This window comes from Pleurodeles waltl, chromosome 8 (assembly GCF_031143425.1).
Source record: "Pleurodeles waltl isolate 20211129_DDA chromosome 8, aPleWal1.hap1.20221129, whole genome shotgun sequence".
NCBI classification, from domain to species: Eukaryota; Metazoa; Chordata; class Amphibia; order Caudata; family Salamandridae; genus Pleurodeles; species Pleurodeles waltl.
In genome coordinates, this window is record NC_090447.1 from 998,948,415 (window position 1) to 998,970,459 (window position 22,045).

Consider the following 22,045-nt stretch of genomic DNA (forward strand, 5'->3'; position numbering starts at 1 on the left):
ACCACACAGGCGAGGGTGGGTCCGAAAAGTTAGCGATGCGTCAATTCCTTACTCGGAAGTGAGGCCGTGTGACGTTTCTTCTGTCGTCGGGTCGCCGATGCGTCGTTTTTCTCCTCCACAAGATAGCGATGTGTCGATTTTTCTGGATGGGCAACTCGGATCCACATAGGCTTGCGTTGATTGTTGATGCTCAGTGATGATTCATGAGAAATCCGGCTGCACGGTGTTGGAAACCCGCGCTGTGTGGTGTTTGCGTCGTTATCAGCAGCCGCAAGTGTTAACGTGGAAAAATCCTAGCTATATTTTAGACTAAATAGTGGATTTCACATACTAGGTCAAAGAACCAAACCAAATCTGTTTTAAGAGGATGTCATTTGAAATATTTCCTAAAATATCACAAATAACATACGTAAAACAGTTCAACCTCAATCACCACACCAGTTTATTAAGAAGTTAATCATTTTTACCTATGTTAACAATGCTAAAGTCACAAAAATAATTCTCAAACGCAAATGAAACATATAGAGGAACAAAAAAGGCTGATTCGAACGCCAGATGTATCTGTACTTAATTAACGCAAAAAGACAAATTATCTTGATGGTTATAATACGAAACCATAGCAATAGAATCTGAAGAGAAATTGAATACATCTGAATAATAATAAGACAGAGGAATATCAAAGACAAATCATGAGCATGTGATTTACGCCTCCCTCACTAACCACTAATTAGCATTGACATGTTGTGTTTCATGTAAAAAGTTAGAAAACATCTAGCTAGGATATTATCAAAAATATGCAGCAGTAAATAAGTAATTGCAGCTGGTACCTGGAAACCAAAAGACAAATAACAATTCACATTTATACTTTACCAAAATACTACAAAAATCAGCAACACCGTCTACTTCGTCAGTGGGACAGCATCAGACACCAATCATCAGGGTGGGAACAGAATAAGGACAGGGGTAATGGTTTAGAATTTGGACTATGAGATACACAAAACCACACAAGCATTACGTTTTTATATAGCAATAGAATCTCTAGGTCTCAGAATATATAAGAATTCCAAAGTAGAATCACCCAAATGACCCAAAGGAAACGACCACTGAACACTGGTGACTGAACATTAAATTAAACTTGTTAAATGAAAATGATTGCATAAAGCATAAGGTAAGAAAGTTATGACCAACCAAAACATTAATTGATATCAAAAGTATACAATTAGTTTACTCCAGGCTCTTCTATTTGCGGTTATTCCATTGACGAAATCTAAACTAATACATTTTATATTCTAGACTTTGTCTTCTTCCACCTCATCTGTGGATCCTTTGTTTCCACTCCACCAAAATACGAAGTCTCTGTAAGGGCCTTGAAATAACGGAGAAATTTGGAATCCACTGGCGACAGTATCCAACCACTCCCAGAAACATGCTCACATCTTTTTGTGTACTTGGTACATTCATCTGTAAAATTGTCACAACTCTGCCTTTCTCAATCAGATGACCCAAATATTTAACCTCTTTCTGACAATACTGCAATTTAGTAGGGGATACTTTATGACCATTGTCTCCCAGGAAATTCAGCAATGCAATCATATCATATTTACATCCTTCTTTTGTCTTTGATGCAATTAGTACATCACCTATGTATTTCACCAACATCAATTGGTAAGGCATCACCAATGACTCTGGATTCTTTTTCAAGAACTGGTTGAAAATAGTTGGTGATTCTGAAAACCCCTGGGGAATTCTACACCAACAGTAGACCTTGCCCAAAAATTAAAAACAAGAGATATCTACTGTCCTCATGAAGAGGCACAGAGAAAAATGGTTCACACAGATATAACACAGTAAACCACTCAGTATCACATGGAATCTGAAACATAATCACAGCTGGGTGTGGCACAATCGGACAACACTTGATCACAGTGTCATTTATTTTCCTCAGATCCTGTACAAGACAAAGTTTCCCACATGGTTTTCTCAAACCCATTATTGGTGAATTGCACGGTCTACTCAACACCTCTCTCAAAGTTCCTTTCTCTATGAATTGTTCTATCAAAGGTCTTACACCTTCGATGCCGCAATTGTCATCGGACATTGGGGAGTCTGAGGGAACACCACATTCGGCTTCACTGCAACTCTGACTGGTCCTTTGATCAATCCAATATCCTTTCCTGAAAGATCCCAAACTCTATACTTAACAGCTTTCTGCAAATCAAACAGAAGGTCTTTTATTTCAAAAACGTGAAAGAAATTAATCGAAGGTGTATCTTCAGTCTCTCAGGCTCATCGAAACTAATCAAAGGAAATTCCCCAGACGTCGACTCATTAACAGTAAGTGTTGAGTCTTCATCATCACTGTTTGTCTGAATCACAATTCCCTCAAGTAATTAAGCATCTTGTTTTACACAACAGATCTCTACCCAGGAGTGACACAGGACTTGAGTCACAAACTTATGCAAACCCTTAAAATTACCAATTTTAACAATAACTGGTTCTGTAATAGGATATGTCAAATGTTTGTTTGCAAATCCCACAATCTGAACTGTACTTCCTGACAAAGGTAAATCTGAAACCTCTACAGATCTGATTGTTGAGCGTGTTGCTCCAGTATCAACCAGAAAAGAAACTTTGTGACCATGCACCTTTCCCTTCACATAAGGACCTTTCTGATCCACTTCTAATGATGCAGCCATCACATACTCCTCCTCATCTGAATTATCCGTCAGCCATACATCGTTTATTTCATTCTCACTATGTAAAGAAAATTGATTCACTGTATTGTCACTCTTGTTCGATTTGTGACGACCTGAGAAAGCATCACCTGTTGCTGATCCATAGGACTCTGCAGCACATGTTTTTGTCTAGGTATTTGAATTTGTTGTGCAGGCACCATCTGCACTTGTGGCTGTAACTGCTATATCTGGGGCATTTGTACTTCTTGTACCTGCGGTTGTACATTTTGCACTTGCTGTAAGGGTTGAAAACCCTGCATCGGATTTACATCATTCTGGAAATTGTGAATTTGACCTCTCATTCTTGGTCCTCTCATGCTCTGAAAAGTATTGATACCATTTGTCTGTTGAGCAACACCCCCTTGATTCAGCATTGGGCACTGCCATTTCCAATGTCCAATTGCACTGCAAACATGACAAGGTAACATTCTTTTTCCCTGCTGCTCTCCTTGCACCATCATAGAATTTAAATCCACACTTCGATTAACAACCGGACGTGTAATTCTACCATGTCCTCTACCTTGATTCTGAAACATACCATTTCCCTGCAGCTGCTGCTGGAAATTCCCTTGACTCCCTGTCTATGCAGCTTTAATCTGCATCACCATTGCTTTCTCTTTCAACTTCCTCTGTTTCAATTCAGTCTCATCACCACAGTATTTTGCATACTGTAATACCTCATCAATCGTTTTTGCTTGCCAACTGATCAAATGACCCTTAATCATCTGGCCAATCTTTGGTCTCAATCCTTCGCCAAACCTGAACACAAAATGAATGTTTTTCGGCTCAATAGTTTCTGTACCACTGTAATGTTTAAACGCTTTTAACAACCTTTCATAGTACGCATGAATCGACTCTTTCCCTTCCTGAGCTGTTCTTTCTATGCGTTGCCAATTAATGTTCTTCGGCGAAATTCTCATCTTCACGAACTCAATGACCTTATAGTAATATTTCATTACTTCCGGAGCTCGTGCCCCTGTTTTCAGATCCCTTTGTGGGTCACTTGTAGTCCAATCGACACTCCTTTTACACTCAGTCCACAAATCTGCTGGAACAACAATATCAAAGAGTATTCAAGTCCTCCCACAGGCATTTCACAAGTTTCACAAACCTATCTGTCTGCTGATACCATTCCACTGGTTTCTCTCTCAACCTGGGATGACCATTTGTAAAACTCAAAATATCACTCCTGCTCCAAGGTACATGTACAAAATTCCCTCCTGGAGTTTCTCTCATCGGCAACATCTTCACTGATTCTCTTGTCTGTGTTGTATCTACAAGAGGAGTATCTGGAGCTTTTTTCGGCCTGTCTTTTCTTGAACCATCTGCCTTGACATTTTTCCAATGCTCTCCAAATTTTACTTTCTCAAGTAATTCCCTAAGGTGTGTTTTCATTCTTGCAGACCTCATGTGTTCAAAATCTTCTACTTCTCTTCAGGTTCTTCATTTTTGTAAGATCTATTTAGTATTTGTCTGCTACGTCCTGTAATTGCTGATGTACTTCAGCTGCTCCCTCTGTAATTAACTTACACAAGTATCTCAACTGGGCTTCAGTATATGATTCAAGTCTATTTACTCCCATTGTCCCTTTAAGAAGTTCACCCGCTTCCATTGATAATCTCGTTTTGTATATAATTTAATCTCCCTTGTTTTGAGTCTCTTGGACTTTTGAAACACTCAAATCTTCTAACCATTTTGTTTCGTGTGCAGTCAGACCCTTCAATTAAACCTTATCAGACTGAACACTCGGTAACTGCTGCTGCATTGGACTCACACATTGTGGAGTCAATAATCTCCTCTCCTGGCCACTGCATGATCTAATTATTTCAGAATTTCTAACAGGAGACAGATATATCAAAGAACTTGACATGTTTAGGGTTTGTCTCATAGATTACATAAACCCAAGGTTTCCATTCTGACTTTGAACTCCTTGATTCACCACACCCAAGTTGCCCTGTACATATAAATACATAGGTAGACCAAATGTAGTTGGTACTGAAATCGCATCTGGGCATCTAGTTTCTACATTCTGAGGCTGCATTATTCTCCCATTCTGCATCTGTGGTAACAATATCGGAGTAGGCTCTTTCTTAATCAATCTCAGCTCTTGTGAATTCTGACTTGAAGATAATACTAAATTAGTAGTCATCTTCACAATCGGAACATCTGGATAAATCTCAGGAATATTGATCTCTGGTAGCTGTCCATTGTCTGGTGACTGATTAAAGCTACTCTGCATCAGTACTTGCCCAAAATAACTATTCTATCCTGAGCTCTGTGAACTAAGTCCCAGTAAACTCTGATTCATGTTAGGATTAACCTGTACAGAACTCTCAGTTGTGTTATGATTGCTCTGAACTTAACTCTTTGACACTACAGCTGGTATTGGTGCAGTAGGATTTATACCACTAGTACGAGGACCTTCTTGTGCCACATATGGTGGTGGACGATTTCTCAGAATCTGTGTAATAAACTCATCATCGTCCAATTCATCATCATTAAACAAAACCCTTTTAGGCTCTTTTAATGTCTGCTCTTTGACTGCTGAAAACTATTTTTAGTCTTCTTTCAAACTTTATTCGACTCATTTTCATTGTCCTTTGTCAGTGCTGGAAACAATCAAACACCTTATAAAGTATTGAGTCTCCACTGTTTCTGCTCACTGCCCCATCAAGCCTCCGCTAGTGACTTCTCTGACCTTCTCATTCTCCTCTCAAATTTCAAAGACTGTTGCTGTCTAGCTACTAGCTCCCAAGTTGCTAAGGCTTCGAACTGAGCTGGTCTCGGAGGAGGTCTCAGACCATACATCTTCTGTCTCAAATTCTCCAAAATCCTCAAATTAAATGTACCATTTTCAGGAAAAGCTAAACAAATTTCTTTTTTCGTAATCTTAATCCAGTGTTTCAGTCAAAGACATGCTCCAATACTTCTCTCCTCAATTACAATGCATGCCGGAGTACCTTCTGACAGACACATTTCTCCTTCCCTTGCTGGAATATACTCATCTCCTCTAAGAGCACTTTTAAAAGCTTTGAAAAACCTCATTTTTCTACAAAATCTATTCAAAAACAATAATCAGGAAGTGACTACAATCCCACAGTCCTCTTCCACACCTTTCTCGTCCAATCGCGCTACACGATTGTCCACCAATCTGTGCGCGACCCTTCTCGCTAACCAACTGTGATAAGGCGCCAGGACCCGGGCCGGGAAAGTAGTACCCCGGGGGTACCACGTGATGGCCGGCAGCTGAAGAGGATGAGGTGGGGTGTTTTTCATGCGTCCCATGCCGCGAAACGCAGAGTGCCAGCACAACAGAGGAGTTCGGTAACGAAAATGAAGGAAGAGGCAGAGATCGAGGGAGGAACTCACAGCAAGGACAACGGAGGCAAGCAGAAGTGGCATCCCCAAGAGACGCGGAGACGCTGGCTCAAAAAGGAGAGTTACATCGAGGTCGCGATGAGATGAGCCGTGCCGAGCAGGAGAGGATGGAGGGAGAGGAAGCGCTGGAGCTGGCCACGTTCTAGGAAGAATGTGACCAGAGCAGGTACGGGGTTTATACTGGGGAATGGGGAGGAGAGGAGGTGAAACTCACTTATAAACCCTGAGTGTACTGGATAGATAATTGAGGAAAAGAGGGGGGGAGGAAAGAAAGAACCAAAGAAAAGACACACAAATGAAACCCAGGAAGGCACGGATGAAAGATCAGCACGTACTAACCTCAGAAAGATACAAACCTATGTATACCATACAAGGAGAGTATTGAACCAAGAGAGAAAAAGGAAAAGATGAAGAGTCGCTTAAGGAGAGAGAGAAAAGAAAGAACGTCACTAACAACACAGGGAAAGTAAAAAGGGAAAGTAAGGAGAAGTTAGATGGTAGAAGAGGAGAAGAAAAAAAGACAGGAGAATAGGACCATAAGTTACCTACTTACCTTCTCAAATACGGCTTATTTCTCTCCCGCCTGGTGTCGTCGTTGGTCGGAATCCGAGATGGGCGCCTGAAGGAAAGAAGCCCTGTTAGGAAGACCCTGAAGAAGCCCTACCAAGACTACCCAGCAATAAAGACAAAACCTTAGAAAGAAGAGACAGAGACATACATTCTAGAAAAGAAAGTCTACAGAAATTAAAATAAAAAGATCATATATCACACCCTACTACGCCTCCTGGTCTCCATTAATACTTACCTGTCACACCAACCTATCTCAGAGCGGCACAAAACTGACATCACACTTACACAAAGCGGCTGACAAAGTCTTGCGGCTTGTTCTCGTAGACTCAAAACACTCAAACTAAATGCAAAAATTAATCACAAGCACTTCTTAAAAATCAAAAGAAAACAGATGTGTCTCTTTACTAAAGGTAGGGTAGCACAATCACTTCAGGAACCTTCCAAATTCACTGTCTGCTTTCGCTCTTGCAGCTATTCTTTTTCACAGTTCCCCCGATTCACAAGTAAAATTCGACCTGCAAATTTCACCCTCAGCTGATCAATGGACACAGTCCTGGTGCACATAGAACGCGCCAAATCTCAGTCGAAAACTTCAAACACTCAATTTAACTTGCAAACTCGTCTTACCAACCACGCCCGATTGGTCTACTAAATAGACAAATTACAACATATACCAAGTGTCTCACTACACTTTTCAATATACTCCGGAGTATTAGACCTCTACCATCAGGTCCGTCTTATGAACAACCATGTGGACAGTCTTTCCGAGCACCAAGCACCACACACATGTGAAGTTCGCAGACTTCCCTACTCTCATACTTCAGAGTACGTCAACTCTCTTTTTAACACTGTTTCTTCTCCTAAAAACTGACAAACATCTCCATCAACTGCAAATTAGCTAAAGCTGTGCAAGCGCATATTCTACTCACACTCAATCTAACAACAGAACGCTAAGATCACTCCCTACCAACCCAGGGAACCTCCAAGGACCGGGGAAAGACTATTTAGGCACTAGCAACTCATTTTATCAAATTTTAACAACATCTTCAAAAACAATAATCAAAACACTAATTAATTTTCACAATTTATGACGCAAGCAATGACATCATCAAAAAAATACGTAACCGAAGTCTGCTACCAAAACTGTTAACATGGAGAAATCCTAGCTATATTTTAGACTGAATAATGGATTTCACACTCTAGGTCAATGAACCGAACTGAATCTGTTTTGAGGGGATGTCATTGAAATACATCATAAAATAGCACAAATAACATACGTAAAACAGTTCAACCTTAATAACCACACCAGTTTATTAAGAAGTTAATAATTTATTTCCCTATATTAACAATGCTAAAGTCACGAAAATAATTCTCAAACACAAATGATACATATAGAGGAACAACAAAGGCTGATTCGAACACCGGATATATCTGTACTTAACGCAAAAAGACACATTATCTCAATGGTTATAACACAAGACCATAGCAATAGAACTTGTGCAAGAGAAATTGAATACATCTGAATAATAAGACAGAGAAATATCAAAGACAAATCATGAGTATATGAGTAATGCCTCCCTCACTAACCAATAATTAGCATTGACATGTTGGGTTTCATGTAAAAAGTTTAGTAACACAAATGTAAAAAACATCTAGCTAGGGTATTATCAAAAATAGGCGGCAGTAAATAAGTAATTGTAGCTGGTACCAGAAAACCAAAAGACAAATAACAATTCGCATTTATACTTTACCAAAATACTATGGAAATCAGCAACAACGTCTACTTCATCAGTGGGACAGCATCAGGCACCAATCATCAGGATAGGAACAGAATGAGGACAGGGGTAATGGTTTAGAATATGGACTTTAAGATACACAAAACCATTGAAGCATTACGTTTTTATAAAGCAATACAATCGCTAGGTCTCAGGCTATGCAAGAATTCCAAAGTAGAATCACCCAACTGACCCGAAGGAAATGACCACTGAACAATGGTGACTGAACATTAAATTAAACTTGTTAAATGAAAATGATTGGATAAAGCATAAGGTGAGAAAGTTATGACCAACCAGAGCATTAACAGATATCAAAATTATACAATTAGTTTACTCCAAGCTCTTCTATTTGGGGTTATTCCATTGACGAAATCTAAACTAATACATTTTATACTCTACACTTTGTCTTCTTCCACCTCATCTGTGGATCCTTTGTTTCCACTCCACCAAAATACGAAGTCACAGGAAGAACGATTACAAAATTGTTACTTCATCGTCTCTTTACCCTCAAAGAAAGACTTACAAGTTAGAAACATCTCTTTAAACAATGAAGTCAGTCAAGCTACGGAACACATTAGAAACATTTAATATAGCTTGCATTACACAATGACCTGGCATCTGCTTTCGCTTCAGTCCAGCAGAGGCCACTAAATACACGTTTATTTATATTTTTTTTTTTAGTTACTAAACACACTCTCTTGTAAAGACAGAATAATTTCATCACCTTAAGTTAGCATAAAAAAAATATACGCCTTACATAGGATGGTGGCCATACAATTAGTCATATTTTCGTCAGCATGATAATATTATCTAATTAATCCTCACATCAATCTGTAAGTATGATTACGTAAAGACTCAACATTTTATCAGTAATTTTTCTGCTTCCACACAAGTGAGTTTTGCGTCGTTTCTCCAGTCGCGATGCGTTGATCTCCCAGCTGCGATGCAGGCAGAGCGTTGATTTTAGCTACGAATCGGGTGGCGTGTCGTTTTTCTGCCGTGTTGCAAGTGGTGCGTCAACATTTTCCCCGGATGGCGTTCTGTGTGTGAAGTTCAGTCCTTGTTCTGCCAACTTCACCTTTCAAGGGCCTGAAGACTGGACAGGGCACCACTTGGAAGGGCAGGAGTCTCAGCAGAGAGTCCAGGTGCTGGCAGAAGAAGTCTTTGATGGCCCTGAGACTTCAAAATAGGAGGTAAACTCAATCCAAGCCCTTGGAGATTATTCACAAGCAGGATTATGCCACAAAGTCCAGTCTTTGTCCTCTTTCAGGCAGAAGCTTCAACTGCAGGCCAACCCACCAAAGCACAGTCACAGGCAAGGGAGCAGTACTCCTCCTCCAGCTCTTCAGCTTTTCTCCTTGGCAGAGGTTCCTCTTGAATCCAGAAGTAATCTAAAAATCTGGGGTTTTGGGTCCACTACTTATACCCCTTTCTGCCTTTGAAGTTGGCAGACTTCAAAGGAAAGTCTCTGTTCACAAGATCCTGCCTTGCCCAGGCCTGGCTCCAGACTCATACCAGGGGGTTGGAGACTGCATTGTGTGAGGGCAGGCATAGCCCATTCAGGTGTAAGTGACCACTCCTCCCTCCACTCTAGCTCAGATGGCCCATTAGGATATGGAGGCTACACACCAGCTCCCTTTGTGTCACTGTATAGAGGGGATTCACAAAAAAGGGAAGATTTGGGCCTGGCAAGGGGGTACACATGCAAGGTTGAATTGTCACGTTAAAACTGCACACACAGACACTGCAGTGGCAGGTCTGAGCCAGGTTTACAGGGCTACTCATGTGGGTGTCACAACCAGTACTGCAGGCCCACTAGTAGCATTTGATTTACAGGCCCTGGCCCCTCTAGTGCACTTTACTAGGGGCTTATTAGTAAATCAAATATGACAAAAGCGGAAAAGCCAATTACACACAAAATGTACACAGGGAGCACTTGAGGTTTAGCACTGGTCAACAGTAGTAAGGTGCACGGAATACAAAAAACAGCAAAATCGCAATATTCACTCAACAAGACCCAATTCCACAATTACTACAGCTCCGGCACGCATTAAATGTGCACGTCCGGACCAGCATGGTCCTCCCTGAGTTCAGTCCTATGGAGGACAAGGTGCTGATGGGCGGCTTGAGTGGGGGGAGGGGAAGTATCGCAGATCTACAGCTCCCTGGTCACTAATGCAACTCAGACGCTGGACAAACTCCGACAGCAGTGTGAGGTGTGGTTAGACCCCTTGGAGAGGAGGAGGACTGGAGGGATGCGCTGATGGCCCCTAGAACATTGACTATGAACACCTTTCTTCGCGTGGTGCAGGCATACTACTTTCACTCGGCATATCTCATGCCCGCCAGGTTACATAGGGCGGGCCTCCAGCCCCACGCAGACTGTCCCCGTTGCGCCAGCCCCGACGCTGACTTTTACCATATGGTGTGGACCTTCCCACGCATAGCTTCCTACTGGCGGGCAGTGGTGACTGAAATCTCCATGGTCTTGCAGGTGGAGGTGGAGATGGCCCTGTTGACACTTTTATTGGGGGTCATGGAAGGAGTGGGGTCCAGTAGAGCTGAACTGACCTTTTTGGGGGTGGCTTGTCTGGTAGCCAAAAGAGATATTGGAGCTGGCTGGAAGGCGGAGGACGCGCCGACGCTTACGAAGTGGCGCCGCGTAATGGACTGGTGTGCCCAGTGAGAAAAACTTGTGTACGAAGCGAGAGGTTGCCCAGCCAAATATGAGAGAGTATGGGGGAAGTGGAAGGCAGCCTGGGGAGAGGATTCAGGGGCTGGGCGGTAGGTGCCATTGCTGTGGGGTACCCAGTTACTGATTGTTCTGACTAATGTCAATCATGTACCTATGTCATTTGTGCGGAACTGTTTGGTGCCATGTCGGGGGCGGGGTGTGACCTATTCAGTGTATGTCTTTCTACAAAACTAATGAAGTTGTTTATAAAAAAAAAAATTACAAAAAATCATAGTCCAGCACACAGTCAAAACATGGGAAGCAGAGGCTAAAAAAGACAAGGGAGACCACGCGAAGGATGCCAAGTCTAACACCATGACAGAGAGCTTCTTTGTGTGAAAGTCATGCTAGAATGATTGCTTGTGGATGCAGAGATGCTTATGTACAAGAATGTAGATAAATAGGCACATTAAATAAAATACAATAATATATTTCAGGGTTATTGGAATATATTCTTGTTTTTCTATCACAAATAGGTTTCAATAATAGGAGCAAAATCAAACCCCATCATATCATATGCATTTATGAATCTTATACATTCATACATGTTTTGGATTCATTGTAAGATTGTTTGGTCTGTTTGGACATGGAGATAATCCACATATGGGTGAAGTAAAATCATTTGTTAAATTCTCTTTGTGTGAACGGACTACAAGGACCACAATCTGAAGATGCAAACTGGGAATTCATGTGCCTTTTTGAGACTTCCTCCATGTATTATTTGGACTCTGAGCAAGCCTGGATTAAGGATTATAGTGCTTTCTGTCTATTGCTACGATGTTGTCCACTTGACTCCTACATAGTGGGGTCTGTGACTATTCAGACCATTGAATAATATTGCTTCAGTAATAAAGTATAGATATATGAAAAACAAAAAGTAAAATTTAAACATTTTAAATGCTGTGTAAATTTGAAGGAATTTGAAAATAGAGGCTAAAAGGTAAATACAGCTGTCTGGTTTGCTTTTGACATCTTTTGGACATTCTGAAAGGTTTCCTGGGAATGCATTCCGTCCATTGCTTACCATTGGCCTTGTGTGTTGTAGCTCATATTTGATTTCTTTCTATTTGCTGGCTTTATTTGTTTTAGGCTATCCAGCATGAGTTCCTCCATCCAGTGGAGCATAGCCTATGTACTGTATTCTTCCATGGCTCGCTTCCATTACAGGACTGCAAATCTTGTTCTTATCTTGTCACATTTGCTGTTCATTCAAAGACTAAGTTCAAATGTCAGGCTCTGTTGTCCGAGGGAGGTTGGTGTTTATAATTTTCCCTCTCTAACTTCAAAATGAGGAGTAATGTGATTTATGTTATTTTTTCTAGCACACAACACAATTTAAATGTCTGTAAATGAACTGTGCAAATACTTCAGAATGTATCAGAATTAGAAAAGCAGAAATGAAGCACCTTTTTCTTGTAATTCTGAAGTGTGGTGGAAAAAGATATTTTAATACAATCAAAAAAAATCAATACATTTGGTGCTGCCATTAAAACATGTTGTTTGTGTGCTATATCGTTTTATCAGTAAAACTGTACCTGTGCAAATGTAATGGTCATTTCAATTGAAAATGTGTTATCGATAACGGCAGTGTGCTACCACACCATGCATTCTCCACTCGACACAACTCCACTCTGCGCCAATGCACTAAACACCACTCCACTCTACTCCATGCCACACTACTCCGCTCTATGCCACTCTGCTCTATGCCACTCTATGAAACTTGACTCTAGGACACTTCATTCTACAACAATTCCCTCTACAACATTCCACTTTACGACACTCTGTGCCACTGTACTGCATTCTCCACCCTGCCGCTGCACGCTGCGCCAGTCCACTCTGACACGTTACTCCACTCTATGCTACTCCATTCCACTCTACAGCAGTCCAAACTTCAACACTTTAATACACTCTATGCTATGCCACTCGATGCTCCTCCACTTTACATCACTCCTCTCTGACATTCTACGCCACTCGACCCCACCCTACGCCACTCTACTACACTTTATGCCATTCCACTATACGACACAACACTCCCCTCCACTCTACGCCTATCTACTCTGCACCTGTCCACTCTACAGCTCCCACTCTACTTCAGCTCTATGTCCCTGCACTATACACCACAACACTCTACAACACACCACTCTACGACATGCCACTCCACTCTACGTCATTCCTCTCTTCTCCACTCCATTTCACACAACTCTATGCAACTTAACTCTAAGCAATGCTGCTCCACTCTATGCAACTTCACTCTAGGCCACTCTACTCTACTCTGTACCTCTCCACTCTTTGACACTCTACCCTATGACACTTTACTTTACGACACTCCACTCAACTCTATCACACTCTACTCCACTCTACACAAATCCACTCTATGACACTCTGTGCCCCTCTACAACACACCATACTCCCTGCATCACTCTATGCCACTCCACGCTATGCCAGTCCACTCTAACACTTTGCTCCACTCTGTGGCACTCTAATCCACTCTACTCCACTTTATTGCACTCCACTCCACTTTACTCCACATTACGATACTCCATGCTATGCCACTTTATGTCCCTCCACTCTATGCCATGTCCCTCCACCCTTCGCCCCTCCACTCTACAACATGCCACTCTAAAACACACCATTCCACTCCACTCTGCAATACTCCTCTCCACGCCACTCCAATCTACACAACTGACACTACACCACTCTTTGCCACTCTACTCTACCCCCTCCACTTTACAACTTGCCACTGTACGCCACACCACTGTATGCAACGTCACTCTGCACCACTCCACGCCACTCTATGCCACTCCACTCAGAAACACTCTACTGTACGCTACTTCACTCTACACCACTTAACTCTTTGCCACTCTACTCCACTTTGCCACTTCACTGAAGGCCATGCTATTCCACACCTCTCTGACACTCCACTACACACTACTCCATTTCACTCTATGTGACACCACTCTTCCCTCTTGCCACTCTTCTCTATGACACACCACTCCACGCTACTCCACTCTGACAGTCTATTTTACTCTATGCCACTCCACTCTACACAACTCTGACACTGTGCCATTCAATGCTACTTCACTTTAGGCTACTCTACTCTATGACACTCCTCTCTGACACTCCACTGTACGACCCTCCACTCTATGGCCCTCCATGGCACACTACTCCTCTCTACAGCAGTCTACTCTATACCACTACACTCTACGATACTCCACAACACTCCATGACTCTCCGCACCACTCCACTCTACACCCCTCTATTCTACTGCACTCTACTCCACTCTGCGCCACACCACTCTATGCCTGTCTAATCCACTCTATGCTGCTCCACTCTACGCCCCTCTCCTGTATGCCACTGTTCTTTACACCACAACGCTCCACTCTAATCCACAACACTTCACTCTGACACTCAACTCTGTGCCGCTGTACGCCACTCCACTCCCCAACACTTTCCTCTATACCACAAACTTTGGCCATGCTGAACAGCAGCCTCGCTTGTGTACAACATAGCTAACACACATTGGCAAAGCCAATAGCTCCTGCATAGGCAAGACCTATTGGCTTTGCCAATACTTATTGTAACACTGCTACTACTCCCCACTGTCTGACCTCAACAGGTGTGGGTCACTTATTAATACATAAAAACAAATATTTGAATTCACCAGTGCCCAGATTGTATCATGCCGAAAGACACTGCTAGCCCCTCAAATAGAGATATTCTGATGTGTGAGAGTTTGCTCTTTATAAAATTGCTTTACTCAAACCCTGTTTGTAGCCGGACTACCGTATCTCCTGCAGCTGCTTGACAACACCGAGGCCGAAATATACCTTGTCTCCTGCAGCTGCAAGTCGTCACCCAAGCCAAATCTGCCAGCTTCCACAATTCCTCGCACCTCCTCTACCTATCTTCTACCTCTCCGCTGGAGAAGGGGGCTCAGTCTACCACTGACTGCCTGGCTGCACTCCTATTTATCTTGGTTGCACTTGGGAGCAATACACTGTCCTTCTTTTCCTTTCTAGGGTAGTGACTGGACTAGTCCACTTTTCCCATCGTTAACACTGGGCACACTAGATTCTCCCGATTTGGGGTTATTGGCACGGGTGGATGGGCAGGTTGTGGGGATCAGATGTGTTATTTTTCATGAGTATTAGCAACTAGGGCTAAAGAGATAAGTGGAGGTGCAAGCAGTACAGTTAACCTGATATATTTTTTGAGAGTGGATGGTAGTTGATACTGAAAGGGGTAGACACAAGTTCCCCTAAGTTTATCTTGGACTGCCCGTGCCATAATGGTACTAGGAAGTCAAGAGCAGTACTGAAGTATGATTCCAGGCACATTGCTCACATATTAATGTTGCAAGAGAAGCGCCTGCTGGTTAGGTTATTTTCTGATAATTGCTTCTTGGGGTTCCACCTGTACTTTTCAAATGTTCCATCAACTGCAGAGGGCAATTTCTTGTGATAGTACACAGATTAGTCCCCTTCAAAATCAACAAATTATTAGTCAACCTCTGTTTTTGTGGTGTGCATGCTCAAAGGGTATACTGCTAACCTGATTATGTCCCCAGTAGTAATGAGCACATTACGAAGACGTTTCTAACCAATGTCGATGGTGTCATACTTTGGGCCTGCGATTTCAATAAGTCAATCACAACTCTAGTGGAGTTAGTGGATGTGGATTCTTTTCTGCTTACTTCTGATTTACTCATTTTGGGTGGAGGTGAGGGATGCGCTCGGATAATATTCCAGAGTCATTAGATACATATTAAATGTCCCAGGAGGCCACTAGCGCACTTGTTTGAATTTGCACTGTCAAGGATGCTAGGATCCTTGGATCAATTATACTGACATTCACCGGCTTGGAGCACGAGATCAAATTCCATTACACACAGAATGTTTTCGGTTCCTTCCCCACGTTGTTTGTCTGTTTGCAGCTGCACCTCTGGTATTTCCCAAAGAAGCTGATAGTGAAGTAAAGCGTGTTGGTTATAACATAACTAGGACGTATAGAGAGATAGGAAGTTGAGGTATATATTTGGCTTGGTTGGTAAATAGATCCTTCTGCAGAGTCTTGCATTTGGATACTGATTCATTCCCAGCTGGAATGAGGAGTTGTGGGTAGCCATGGATGAACTAATTTCCCTAGTCTAGGTAGGAATCTAGATTCAAGCTTGTCCAATGGCAAAGGTTCTTGGTCAGGTAAGATCCCATTTGATTTTTATAAGACCTGTGTAGACAAACTGACCTGTAGGCAGTCTTGGGGAAAGTGTTTATAGAATCACAGATGCACATACCAAGTATTAGGTTATAACTTTACTGCTGTGGCTGGTATAGTGCTCTCTCACTGCTTACTGTAAATAATAGAGTGCTTGCAAAAAATATTGCAATGCTACTGCTCCCTTGTGTCCAGTCCTCTATCCACTAAGGTCAGGCTTGAGTCATTCTGGCCGCTTACCCCAACCAAATTGATGTGATGACACAATTGAACCCTATGGTAATGCAGTTGCTGCCCTATCAATGTTCAGGCAATACTGTAGTCTCCAGAATGGCTTTACTTGAAGTATGCACAAGGTTCAGATTTGGCAGCAGGGTAATACATATCAGGGTACTGTATGCCCAAGACATAGGTTAACTAATGGAAACTTATGGGGTTGATAGACTCTGCTGCTACACACAAGGCATGGGTTCCCATTACTCCAGTATTGGAACTTTCATAGATTCACATGCTTGAATCATTCCCCGTCGTTGAGATGAGAGTCCCCGGTGTATTACAATAGCAATGTAATGATAACTAAAGTGAATACAGGCCTAAATCCCATTACATTAGTAGTCTATCCATGCCTTTTTGAGGAAAAAGACCCAAACCAGGTTTCAGCCAATCAGGCTACCCTAGAACATTCCTGTGAGAAGCTCCAGTGCCTCAGATTTCCTCACAGCACGAATGCTGAAGAAGTTGAGGAATCTAGTCTGTAACTGTGAGCTTTTCAGGGGAGGGTCGCATGTGAATCTATAAAAGATTCCAATACTGGAGGACTACAATTACAGGTAAGTAACTAATTTTCTTACTCCAATATTGGAAGTTTCATAGATTCACATGCTTGAATCAGAGTAGCAAGCAGTTTTGTGACAAAAGTCAATAGAACTAGATATCCATCTAGAAATTCCTTGTTTAAAAATTGGCTGCCCTTTCCTATGGGCACTGAATGACACAAATAATTGGTTTGTTTTCCTAAAACGTCTCGTCCTGTCCAGATAGAACTTAAGACATCATTTGACGTCCAAAACCTTGCTTTTTTCTTCCTCTCATTGTCTCAAGCTTCCTTCCACTCCTTTTTCTTCCTCACATTTTCCTTTTCTCCTGATAACATCCTTTTTATTTATTTTTTTCCTTCTGTTCTTCTTCTCTGTTCCATTCTTTATTCCTTTATTTCCCTCTTCCGATTACCAAGCTTCTTAAAGCAATCCCTTCATACATTAATTTATGTGTCATTATTGTCTGACTTCTGTACAGTATCTCTGCTGAGATAGGTTTACTTGTCAATAGCTATGAAGTCTACGTGGGCCTCACAAAATGTATTATTGCTAATAGCTCTTCGTGCCCTAACTCTCCAAATGAGCAGTGTCATCTTAAGTACTGCACAATAATGAGAACACAAGTCTAAATTAGATTCGCACTTCTGGGAATGATTCATAAGCAAGGGACAAAAGTGATGCTTGAAGTCACAACAAGTTAATATTTGCTATAAAACTCGTGGCATTAATGCTGTCTGGTACTGACGCAGGACTGGGGTAGTCTAGGGCGGTGTTTAAGTTACGTGGACTTTATGTACTCTTATTTAACATCCATATAATAGACTATAGCTCATTACGTTTTTCATGACACGAAGTAGGTCTTGCTACAGAAAAGGTTGTAGAGCTCCTGTCCGGAGATAGAGGAAATCTTTCTGCCTGGAAGTATTCCTGTGGAGTAGTTGGAAGAGGGCATTTTTGTGCTCCTGGAAATTAGTTGTGGGAATCACTTACGGTGGGAAAATGGACTGGAGTCCTAGGAACCTGTGACGGGCCGAACCCTGTTCGCCCGTATTCGGACTTCACTTGTGCTGACACTGCCACTGGTGGGCCCAGGCAGCCCAGTTTCCCGTCCCGTGATTGGCTGGACGTTGGCAAGCGGCGGGACGTCAGGAAGTTAAAATCGCCGCTACCGGAGTTCTCGGCGTCCGGGGTTTGTGAGGAAGGAGTTGGAGGCGATCAAGGACCAGTGAAATTCCATCAAAGCAAGGAGACGGACGACAACCATACAGACGTCGGGAGCAGAGGACGGAGTCAAAGGACTACACGGAGGCAGGTGGAGCACTCGTATCTTGGCGGTGGCGGCTGGGGACGAACATCGGACATCCTGAAGCCCAGAGACCGGGAGGACGAGCTGCTGCAGCCCGCCACGCTTCCAGAGAAGCGTGGCAATACAGGTGCGTGGGATCACGAGCCTGAACCTGAGTAACAGCGGAGTGAGAGAGAGAGAGTCGAACGAGGGCACAAACGAGCATATAGAGGGGGAGAAAAGGAGTGGAAGGAAAGGGGTGGGGAAAGGGCAGAAACTTCACTTACCACTAACAACGTAGAATATAATAAGAGCCTAAATCACCGAAGCCATCACGCACAGGATCACGAGCTCTATAGAGAACCAAACCATAGAAAGAAAGAATGTTAAATATAAAAGAAACACTGGAATGACTAGTATCATGGATAGAAAGTGAGGGTAAAAGGATAAGGAACGCAATACTTACCGTACGACAGGAATACCTTGTCCACTTACCACTTCTGTTCTCTTCTTTCTGCATGTACCTCCCGGGGAAGCCCTACGGAAGTGGAACAGAGAAGAGGAGAGTGAAAACCTCACTGCAGACCAACCCTCACCACCTTCTACCCAGCAATTACTGATCAGAAAACACGTACCTACGCTTGCTTCATCCATATTATTCCAATAAAACCTCTTTGTTTTTACACCTGGAAGTCTGTCGGAGTGATTCCTTCCCAACCATCCGGTCACAGAACCATTTGTGAAAACTGTAGGGCGTTTCTTCAACATAGCAGCTCGGAGACTTTAACGTTGTGTTTTTCCCACTCTGAACACCACTGCATGCTCAAGGTAACAGACTTCAAGTTTGCCCCACTGAAGATTTGCAACACCTAGAATTTTTTTATTTTTTATTTAAACCACTGGTAAAAACGTTTTGTGAGAATTCTGGAATTCTGAAATGTACTTGCTTGTTCCATTGGATAACATTGAAATCGTGTTTGTAATACTTTTGCGTTGGTTTGTTTTTTTCTTTCTCTCCATTTTCGGGACATTTTTCATATTTGTTTTTGTCTTTTTAACTAACTTTGCACTTTATTTTTTATTTTTATTGATTAACTGTATTACTGTTGGTCTAGTTGTACTTATATAGGTTCCATTTTCTCTGAGGAAGACTTTGCTGCTTCATCCAGGATTTTCTCACAAAAAAATAAAGTTCCTTTGTCAGTCAGACACACCTACAGATAATCTACACTGGGTCTTTGTTCTTTGTGGATTTGAATACCCCAATGACAAACATTTTATTTTTACTCTGCAGCTTCTTGATTTCCAGTGGAAGCTGGGAATGGCAGTGAGCTCTGATACCTGCAGGTCACTTAACTATCCATATGTGGCAGTGGCATTAAAGGTGGCTGATTGTTCGGGACAGATCTCCAGACAATGTTTTGAAATGACGATTCCACAATTTCAGGTTTGTGCATTTAATGTATTGTACTCTTATTTTGCGCAAATTGTATGTTTTATTTCAGTGCATTGGACTTCACAGGACCAATGCACACTGTCAAGTTGCATACTGTCAGGATTGGTCTCTGGCACACACAGCTGGAGGGGCTGTCAAGCACGCCAAAATGGACGATGAATAAATTCCCTAGTAAACAATGCCAAAACCAAGGTGTGCCTCAAGAAGTAGACCTCAGTTAAGACTTTTTACACTGCAGGTAGATGTGAACGAGTAGCTAATACTCACCTAAGTGAAGGTGATGTTTGGTGAGACTAGACACAGTGCAACATAATTGTTTCAGTTGCAATAAGATATAGATGTCTAGCCAAGGTCACCAGGTATGAGTGCCTCCATTGTGTGTCTGTCTTTTCAGGTCTCTTATGTGTTGATTTTGGTCTCTGATGGATGACTTAGAGCACCTGTCAGCCTGTTAAAGTGGAATGATATGGAAAAAGAAGGTGACTTCTAGGATGGTCCCATTCACCTTAAAGAAGGTCTCCTAAGAGAATAACATTCCATGACCATAGGCCAACCTTCACAAAGACTAATGTTTTCATGGATGATCCTAATTTATCTCACTTTACATCCTCCTTCCAGTTGGTGCCTCGTGGCATGCCTCAATCCTGAATTATGACCTTTACCAGTCATCAGCAGACTGGCATGTGCATCTTTGCTTCACCCACAGGAAATTCAAGACTAGTGTTATCAATTTTAACTTTTAATAGTTGAAACAACGTTTCAGCTACGGAGCTGTTTTCAGTCTGCTTAACAGTTAAGAGTCCTAAAGATGTATTTCACGTCTAAGCGTTAGAAATATTCGCTTATTTGCTGTGGCCAGTATTGTGGCTTGGGCTAATGATTTACCACAAGAAACAGATATATTTCTCCAGTAAACACACACTTTAGATAAGAGGTAACAGGAGAGTTTCCATTTTGTAGCATGGAACACCTGGTGGCACTGATCTGAACATTGAACACATTAGGATTACAATGTCCGTTTCTGTGTGGGGTTGTTACTGACTTACCGGATCGGCTCAGATACTGCTGTGGCACAGGCATGTAAGGGCGCGAAGCAAGGGGACATTAGGGGATAGCTGGCTTCAATCATGCAGAGCTACGAAGGAAAGTAAAAGGCAACAAATGAGTGGTAATGAAACAAAGTGACTATGTCTGTTTGGCAGAGGAAATAACCAGGTCATGGCAGAGCTGCACGTGGTGGTCTCCCAAGTGCATTCCATAATTAAAAGGTGAGAGAAACAGGGAGAGGTGGATGTATTCTTCACTGCATGCACTGCTTTGGCCTAGAATTTAATCTGTGGTGTCAGAACTCACCACAAGCCTGAATAGGAGAACAAGCACCTGGTTAACCTCTGTTCCTTATTTTGTATTGGGACTATCATTGCTGTTTGGTGTGTTTTTTGCTGGCAGTATTTACCTTTTTATAGGAAATGTGGCTGGCTAGTATTTAGAGCAACCGTTTTTCAGTTTTTCAGGAAACACAGAAAGTTGGCCTTCTTTTGTGCTTTCTGAGGAACGTTTTAGTTAACCACGACTTGTTGCTTTCATCCACACACCATTATCTCAGTAAGGGTAATGTGTTTAATTTAGGCCTCGTCTTCTTCAAGTCCTTGACATTGCATAGCCAAATTAGGTATACTTAAAGTATTGCTCGATTCCCTGTGTCTAGACTATCAGTGGAAGCAAGCCTGAGGAGATTTGGAGGGTTTGGGGTCAGTCTCTTAACTTTCTTCATTCTCTTCACAGGTGGGTATCAAAAACAATATTAAAAGCTTTTCCGTTTAAAGGAGATCAACTGAAGAACAGTCATTTCAGATCCAACTGCAGGTTTGGAGACCTCCGAGAGGACATATGAATGACAAATTCTCAACATTTGATGACACTAAATATCTAGATATCTGCACCTCAAAGCTGACACCACACCACGTTCAGACATCTTGTCTACACATGCAGGAGAAGTAAGACCACGTTCTGGCAGACCACACTTCATCATGTTTTAATTGAGTAAGCAAGGAATAATAATAAACAGGAATCTGTTTGG

At 42.2% G+C, this 22,045-nt stretch overlaps 1 protein-coding gene across 1 annotated transcript in view; it reads left to right on the top strand.

Moving 5' to 3' along the window:
* Positions 1-22,045, top strand: part of COMMD6 (COMM domain containing 6) — a 124,776-nt gene that overhangs the window by 80,133 nt on the left and 22,598 nt on the right. The window contains exon 6 of the mRNA XM_069205276.1: positions 19,804-19,956. Coding sequence (XP_069061377.1) covers positions 19,804-19,956 — 153 coding nt within the window. The remainder of the gene's footprint in view (positions 1-19,803; positions 19,957-22,045) is intronic.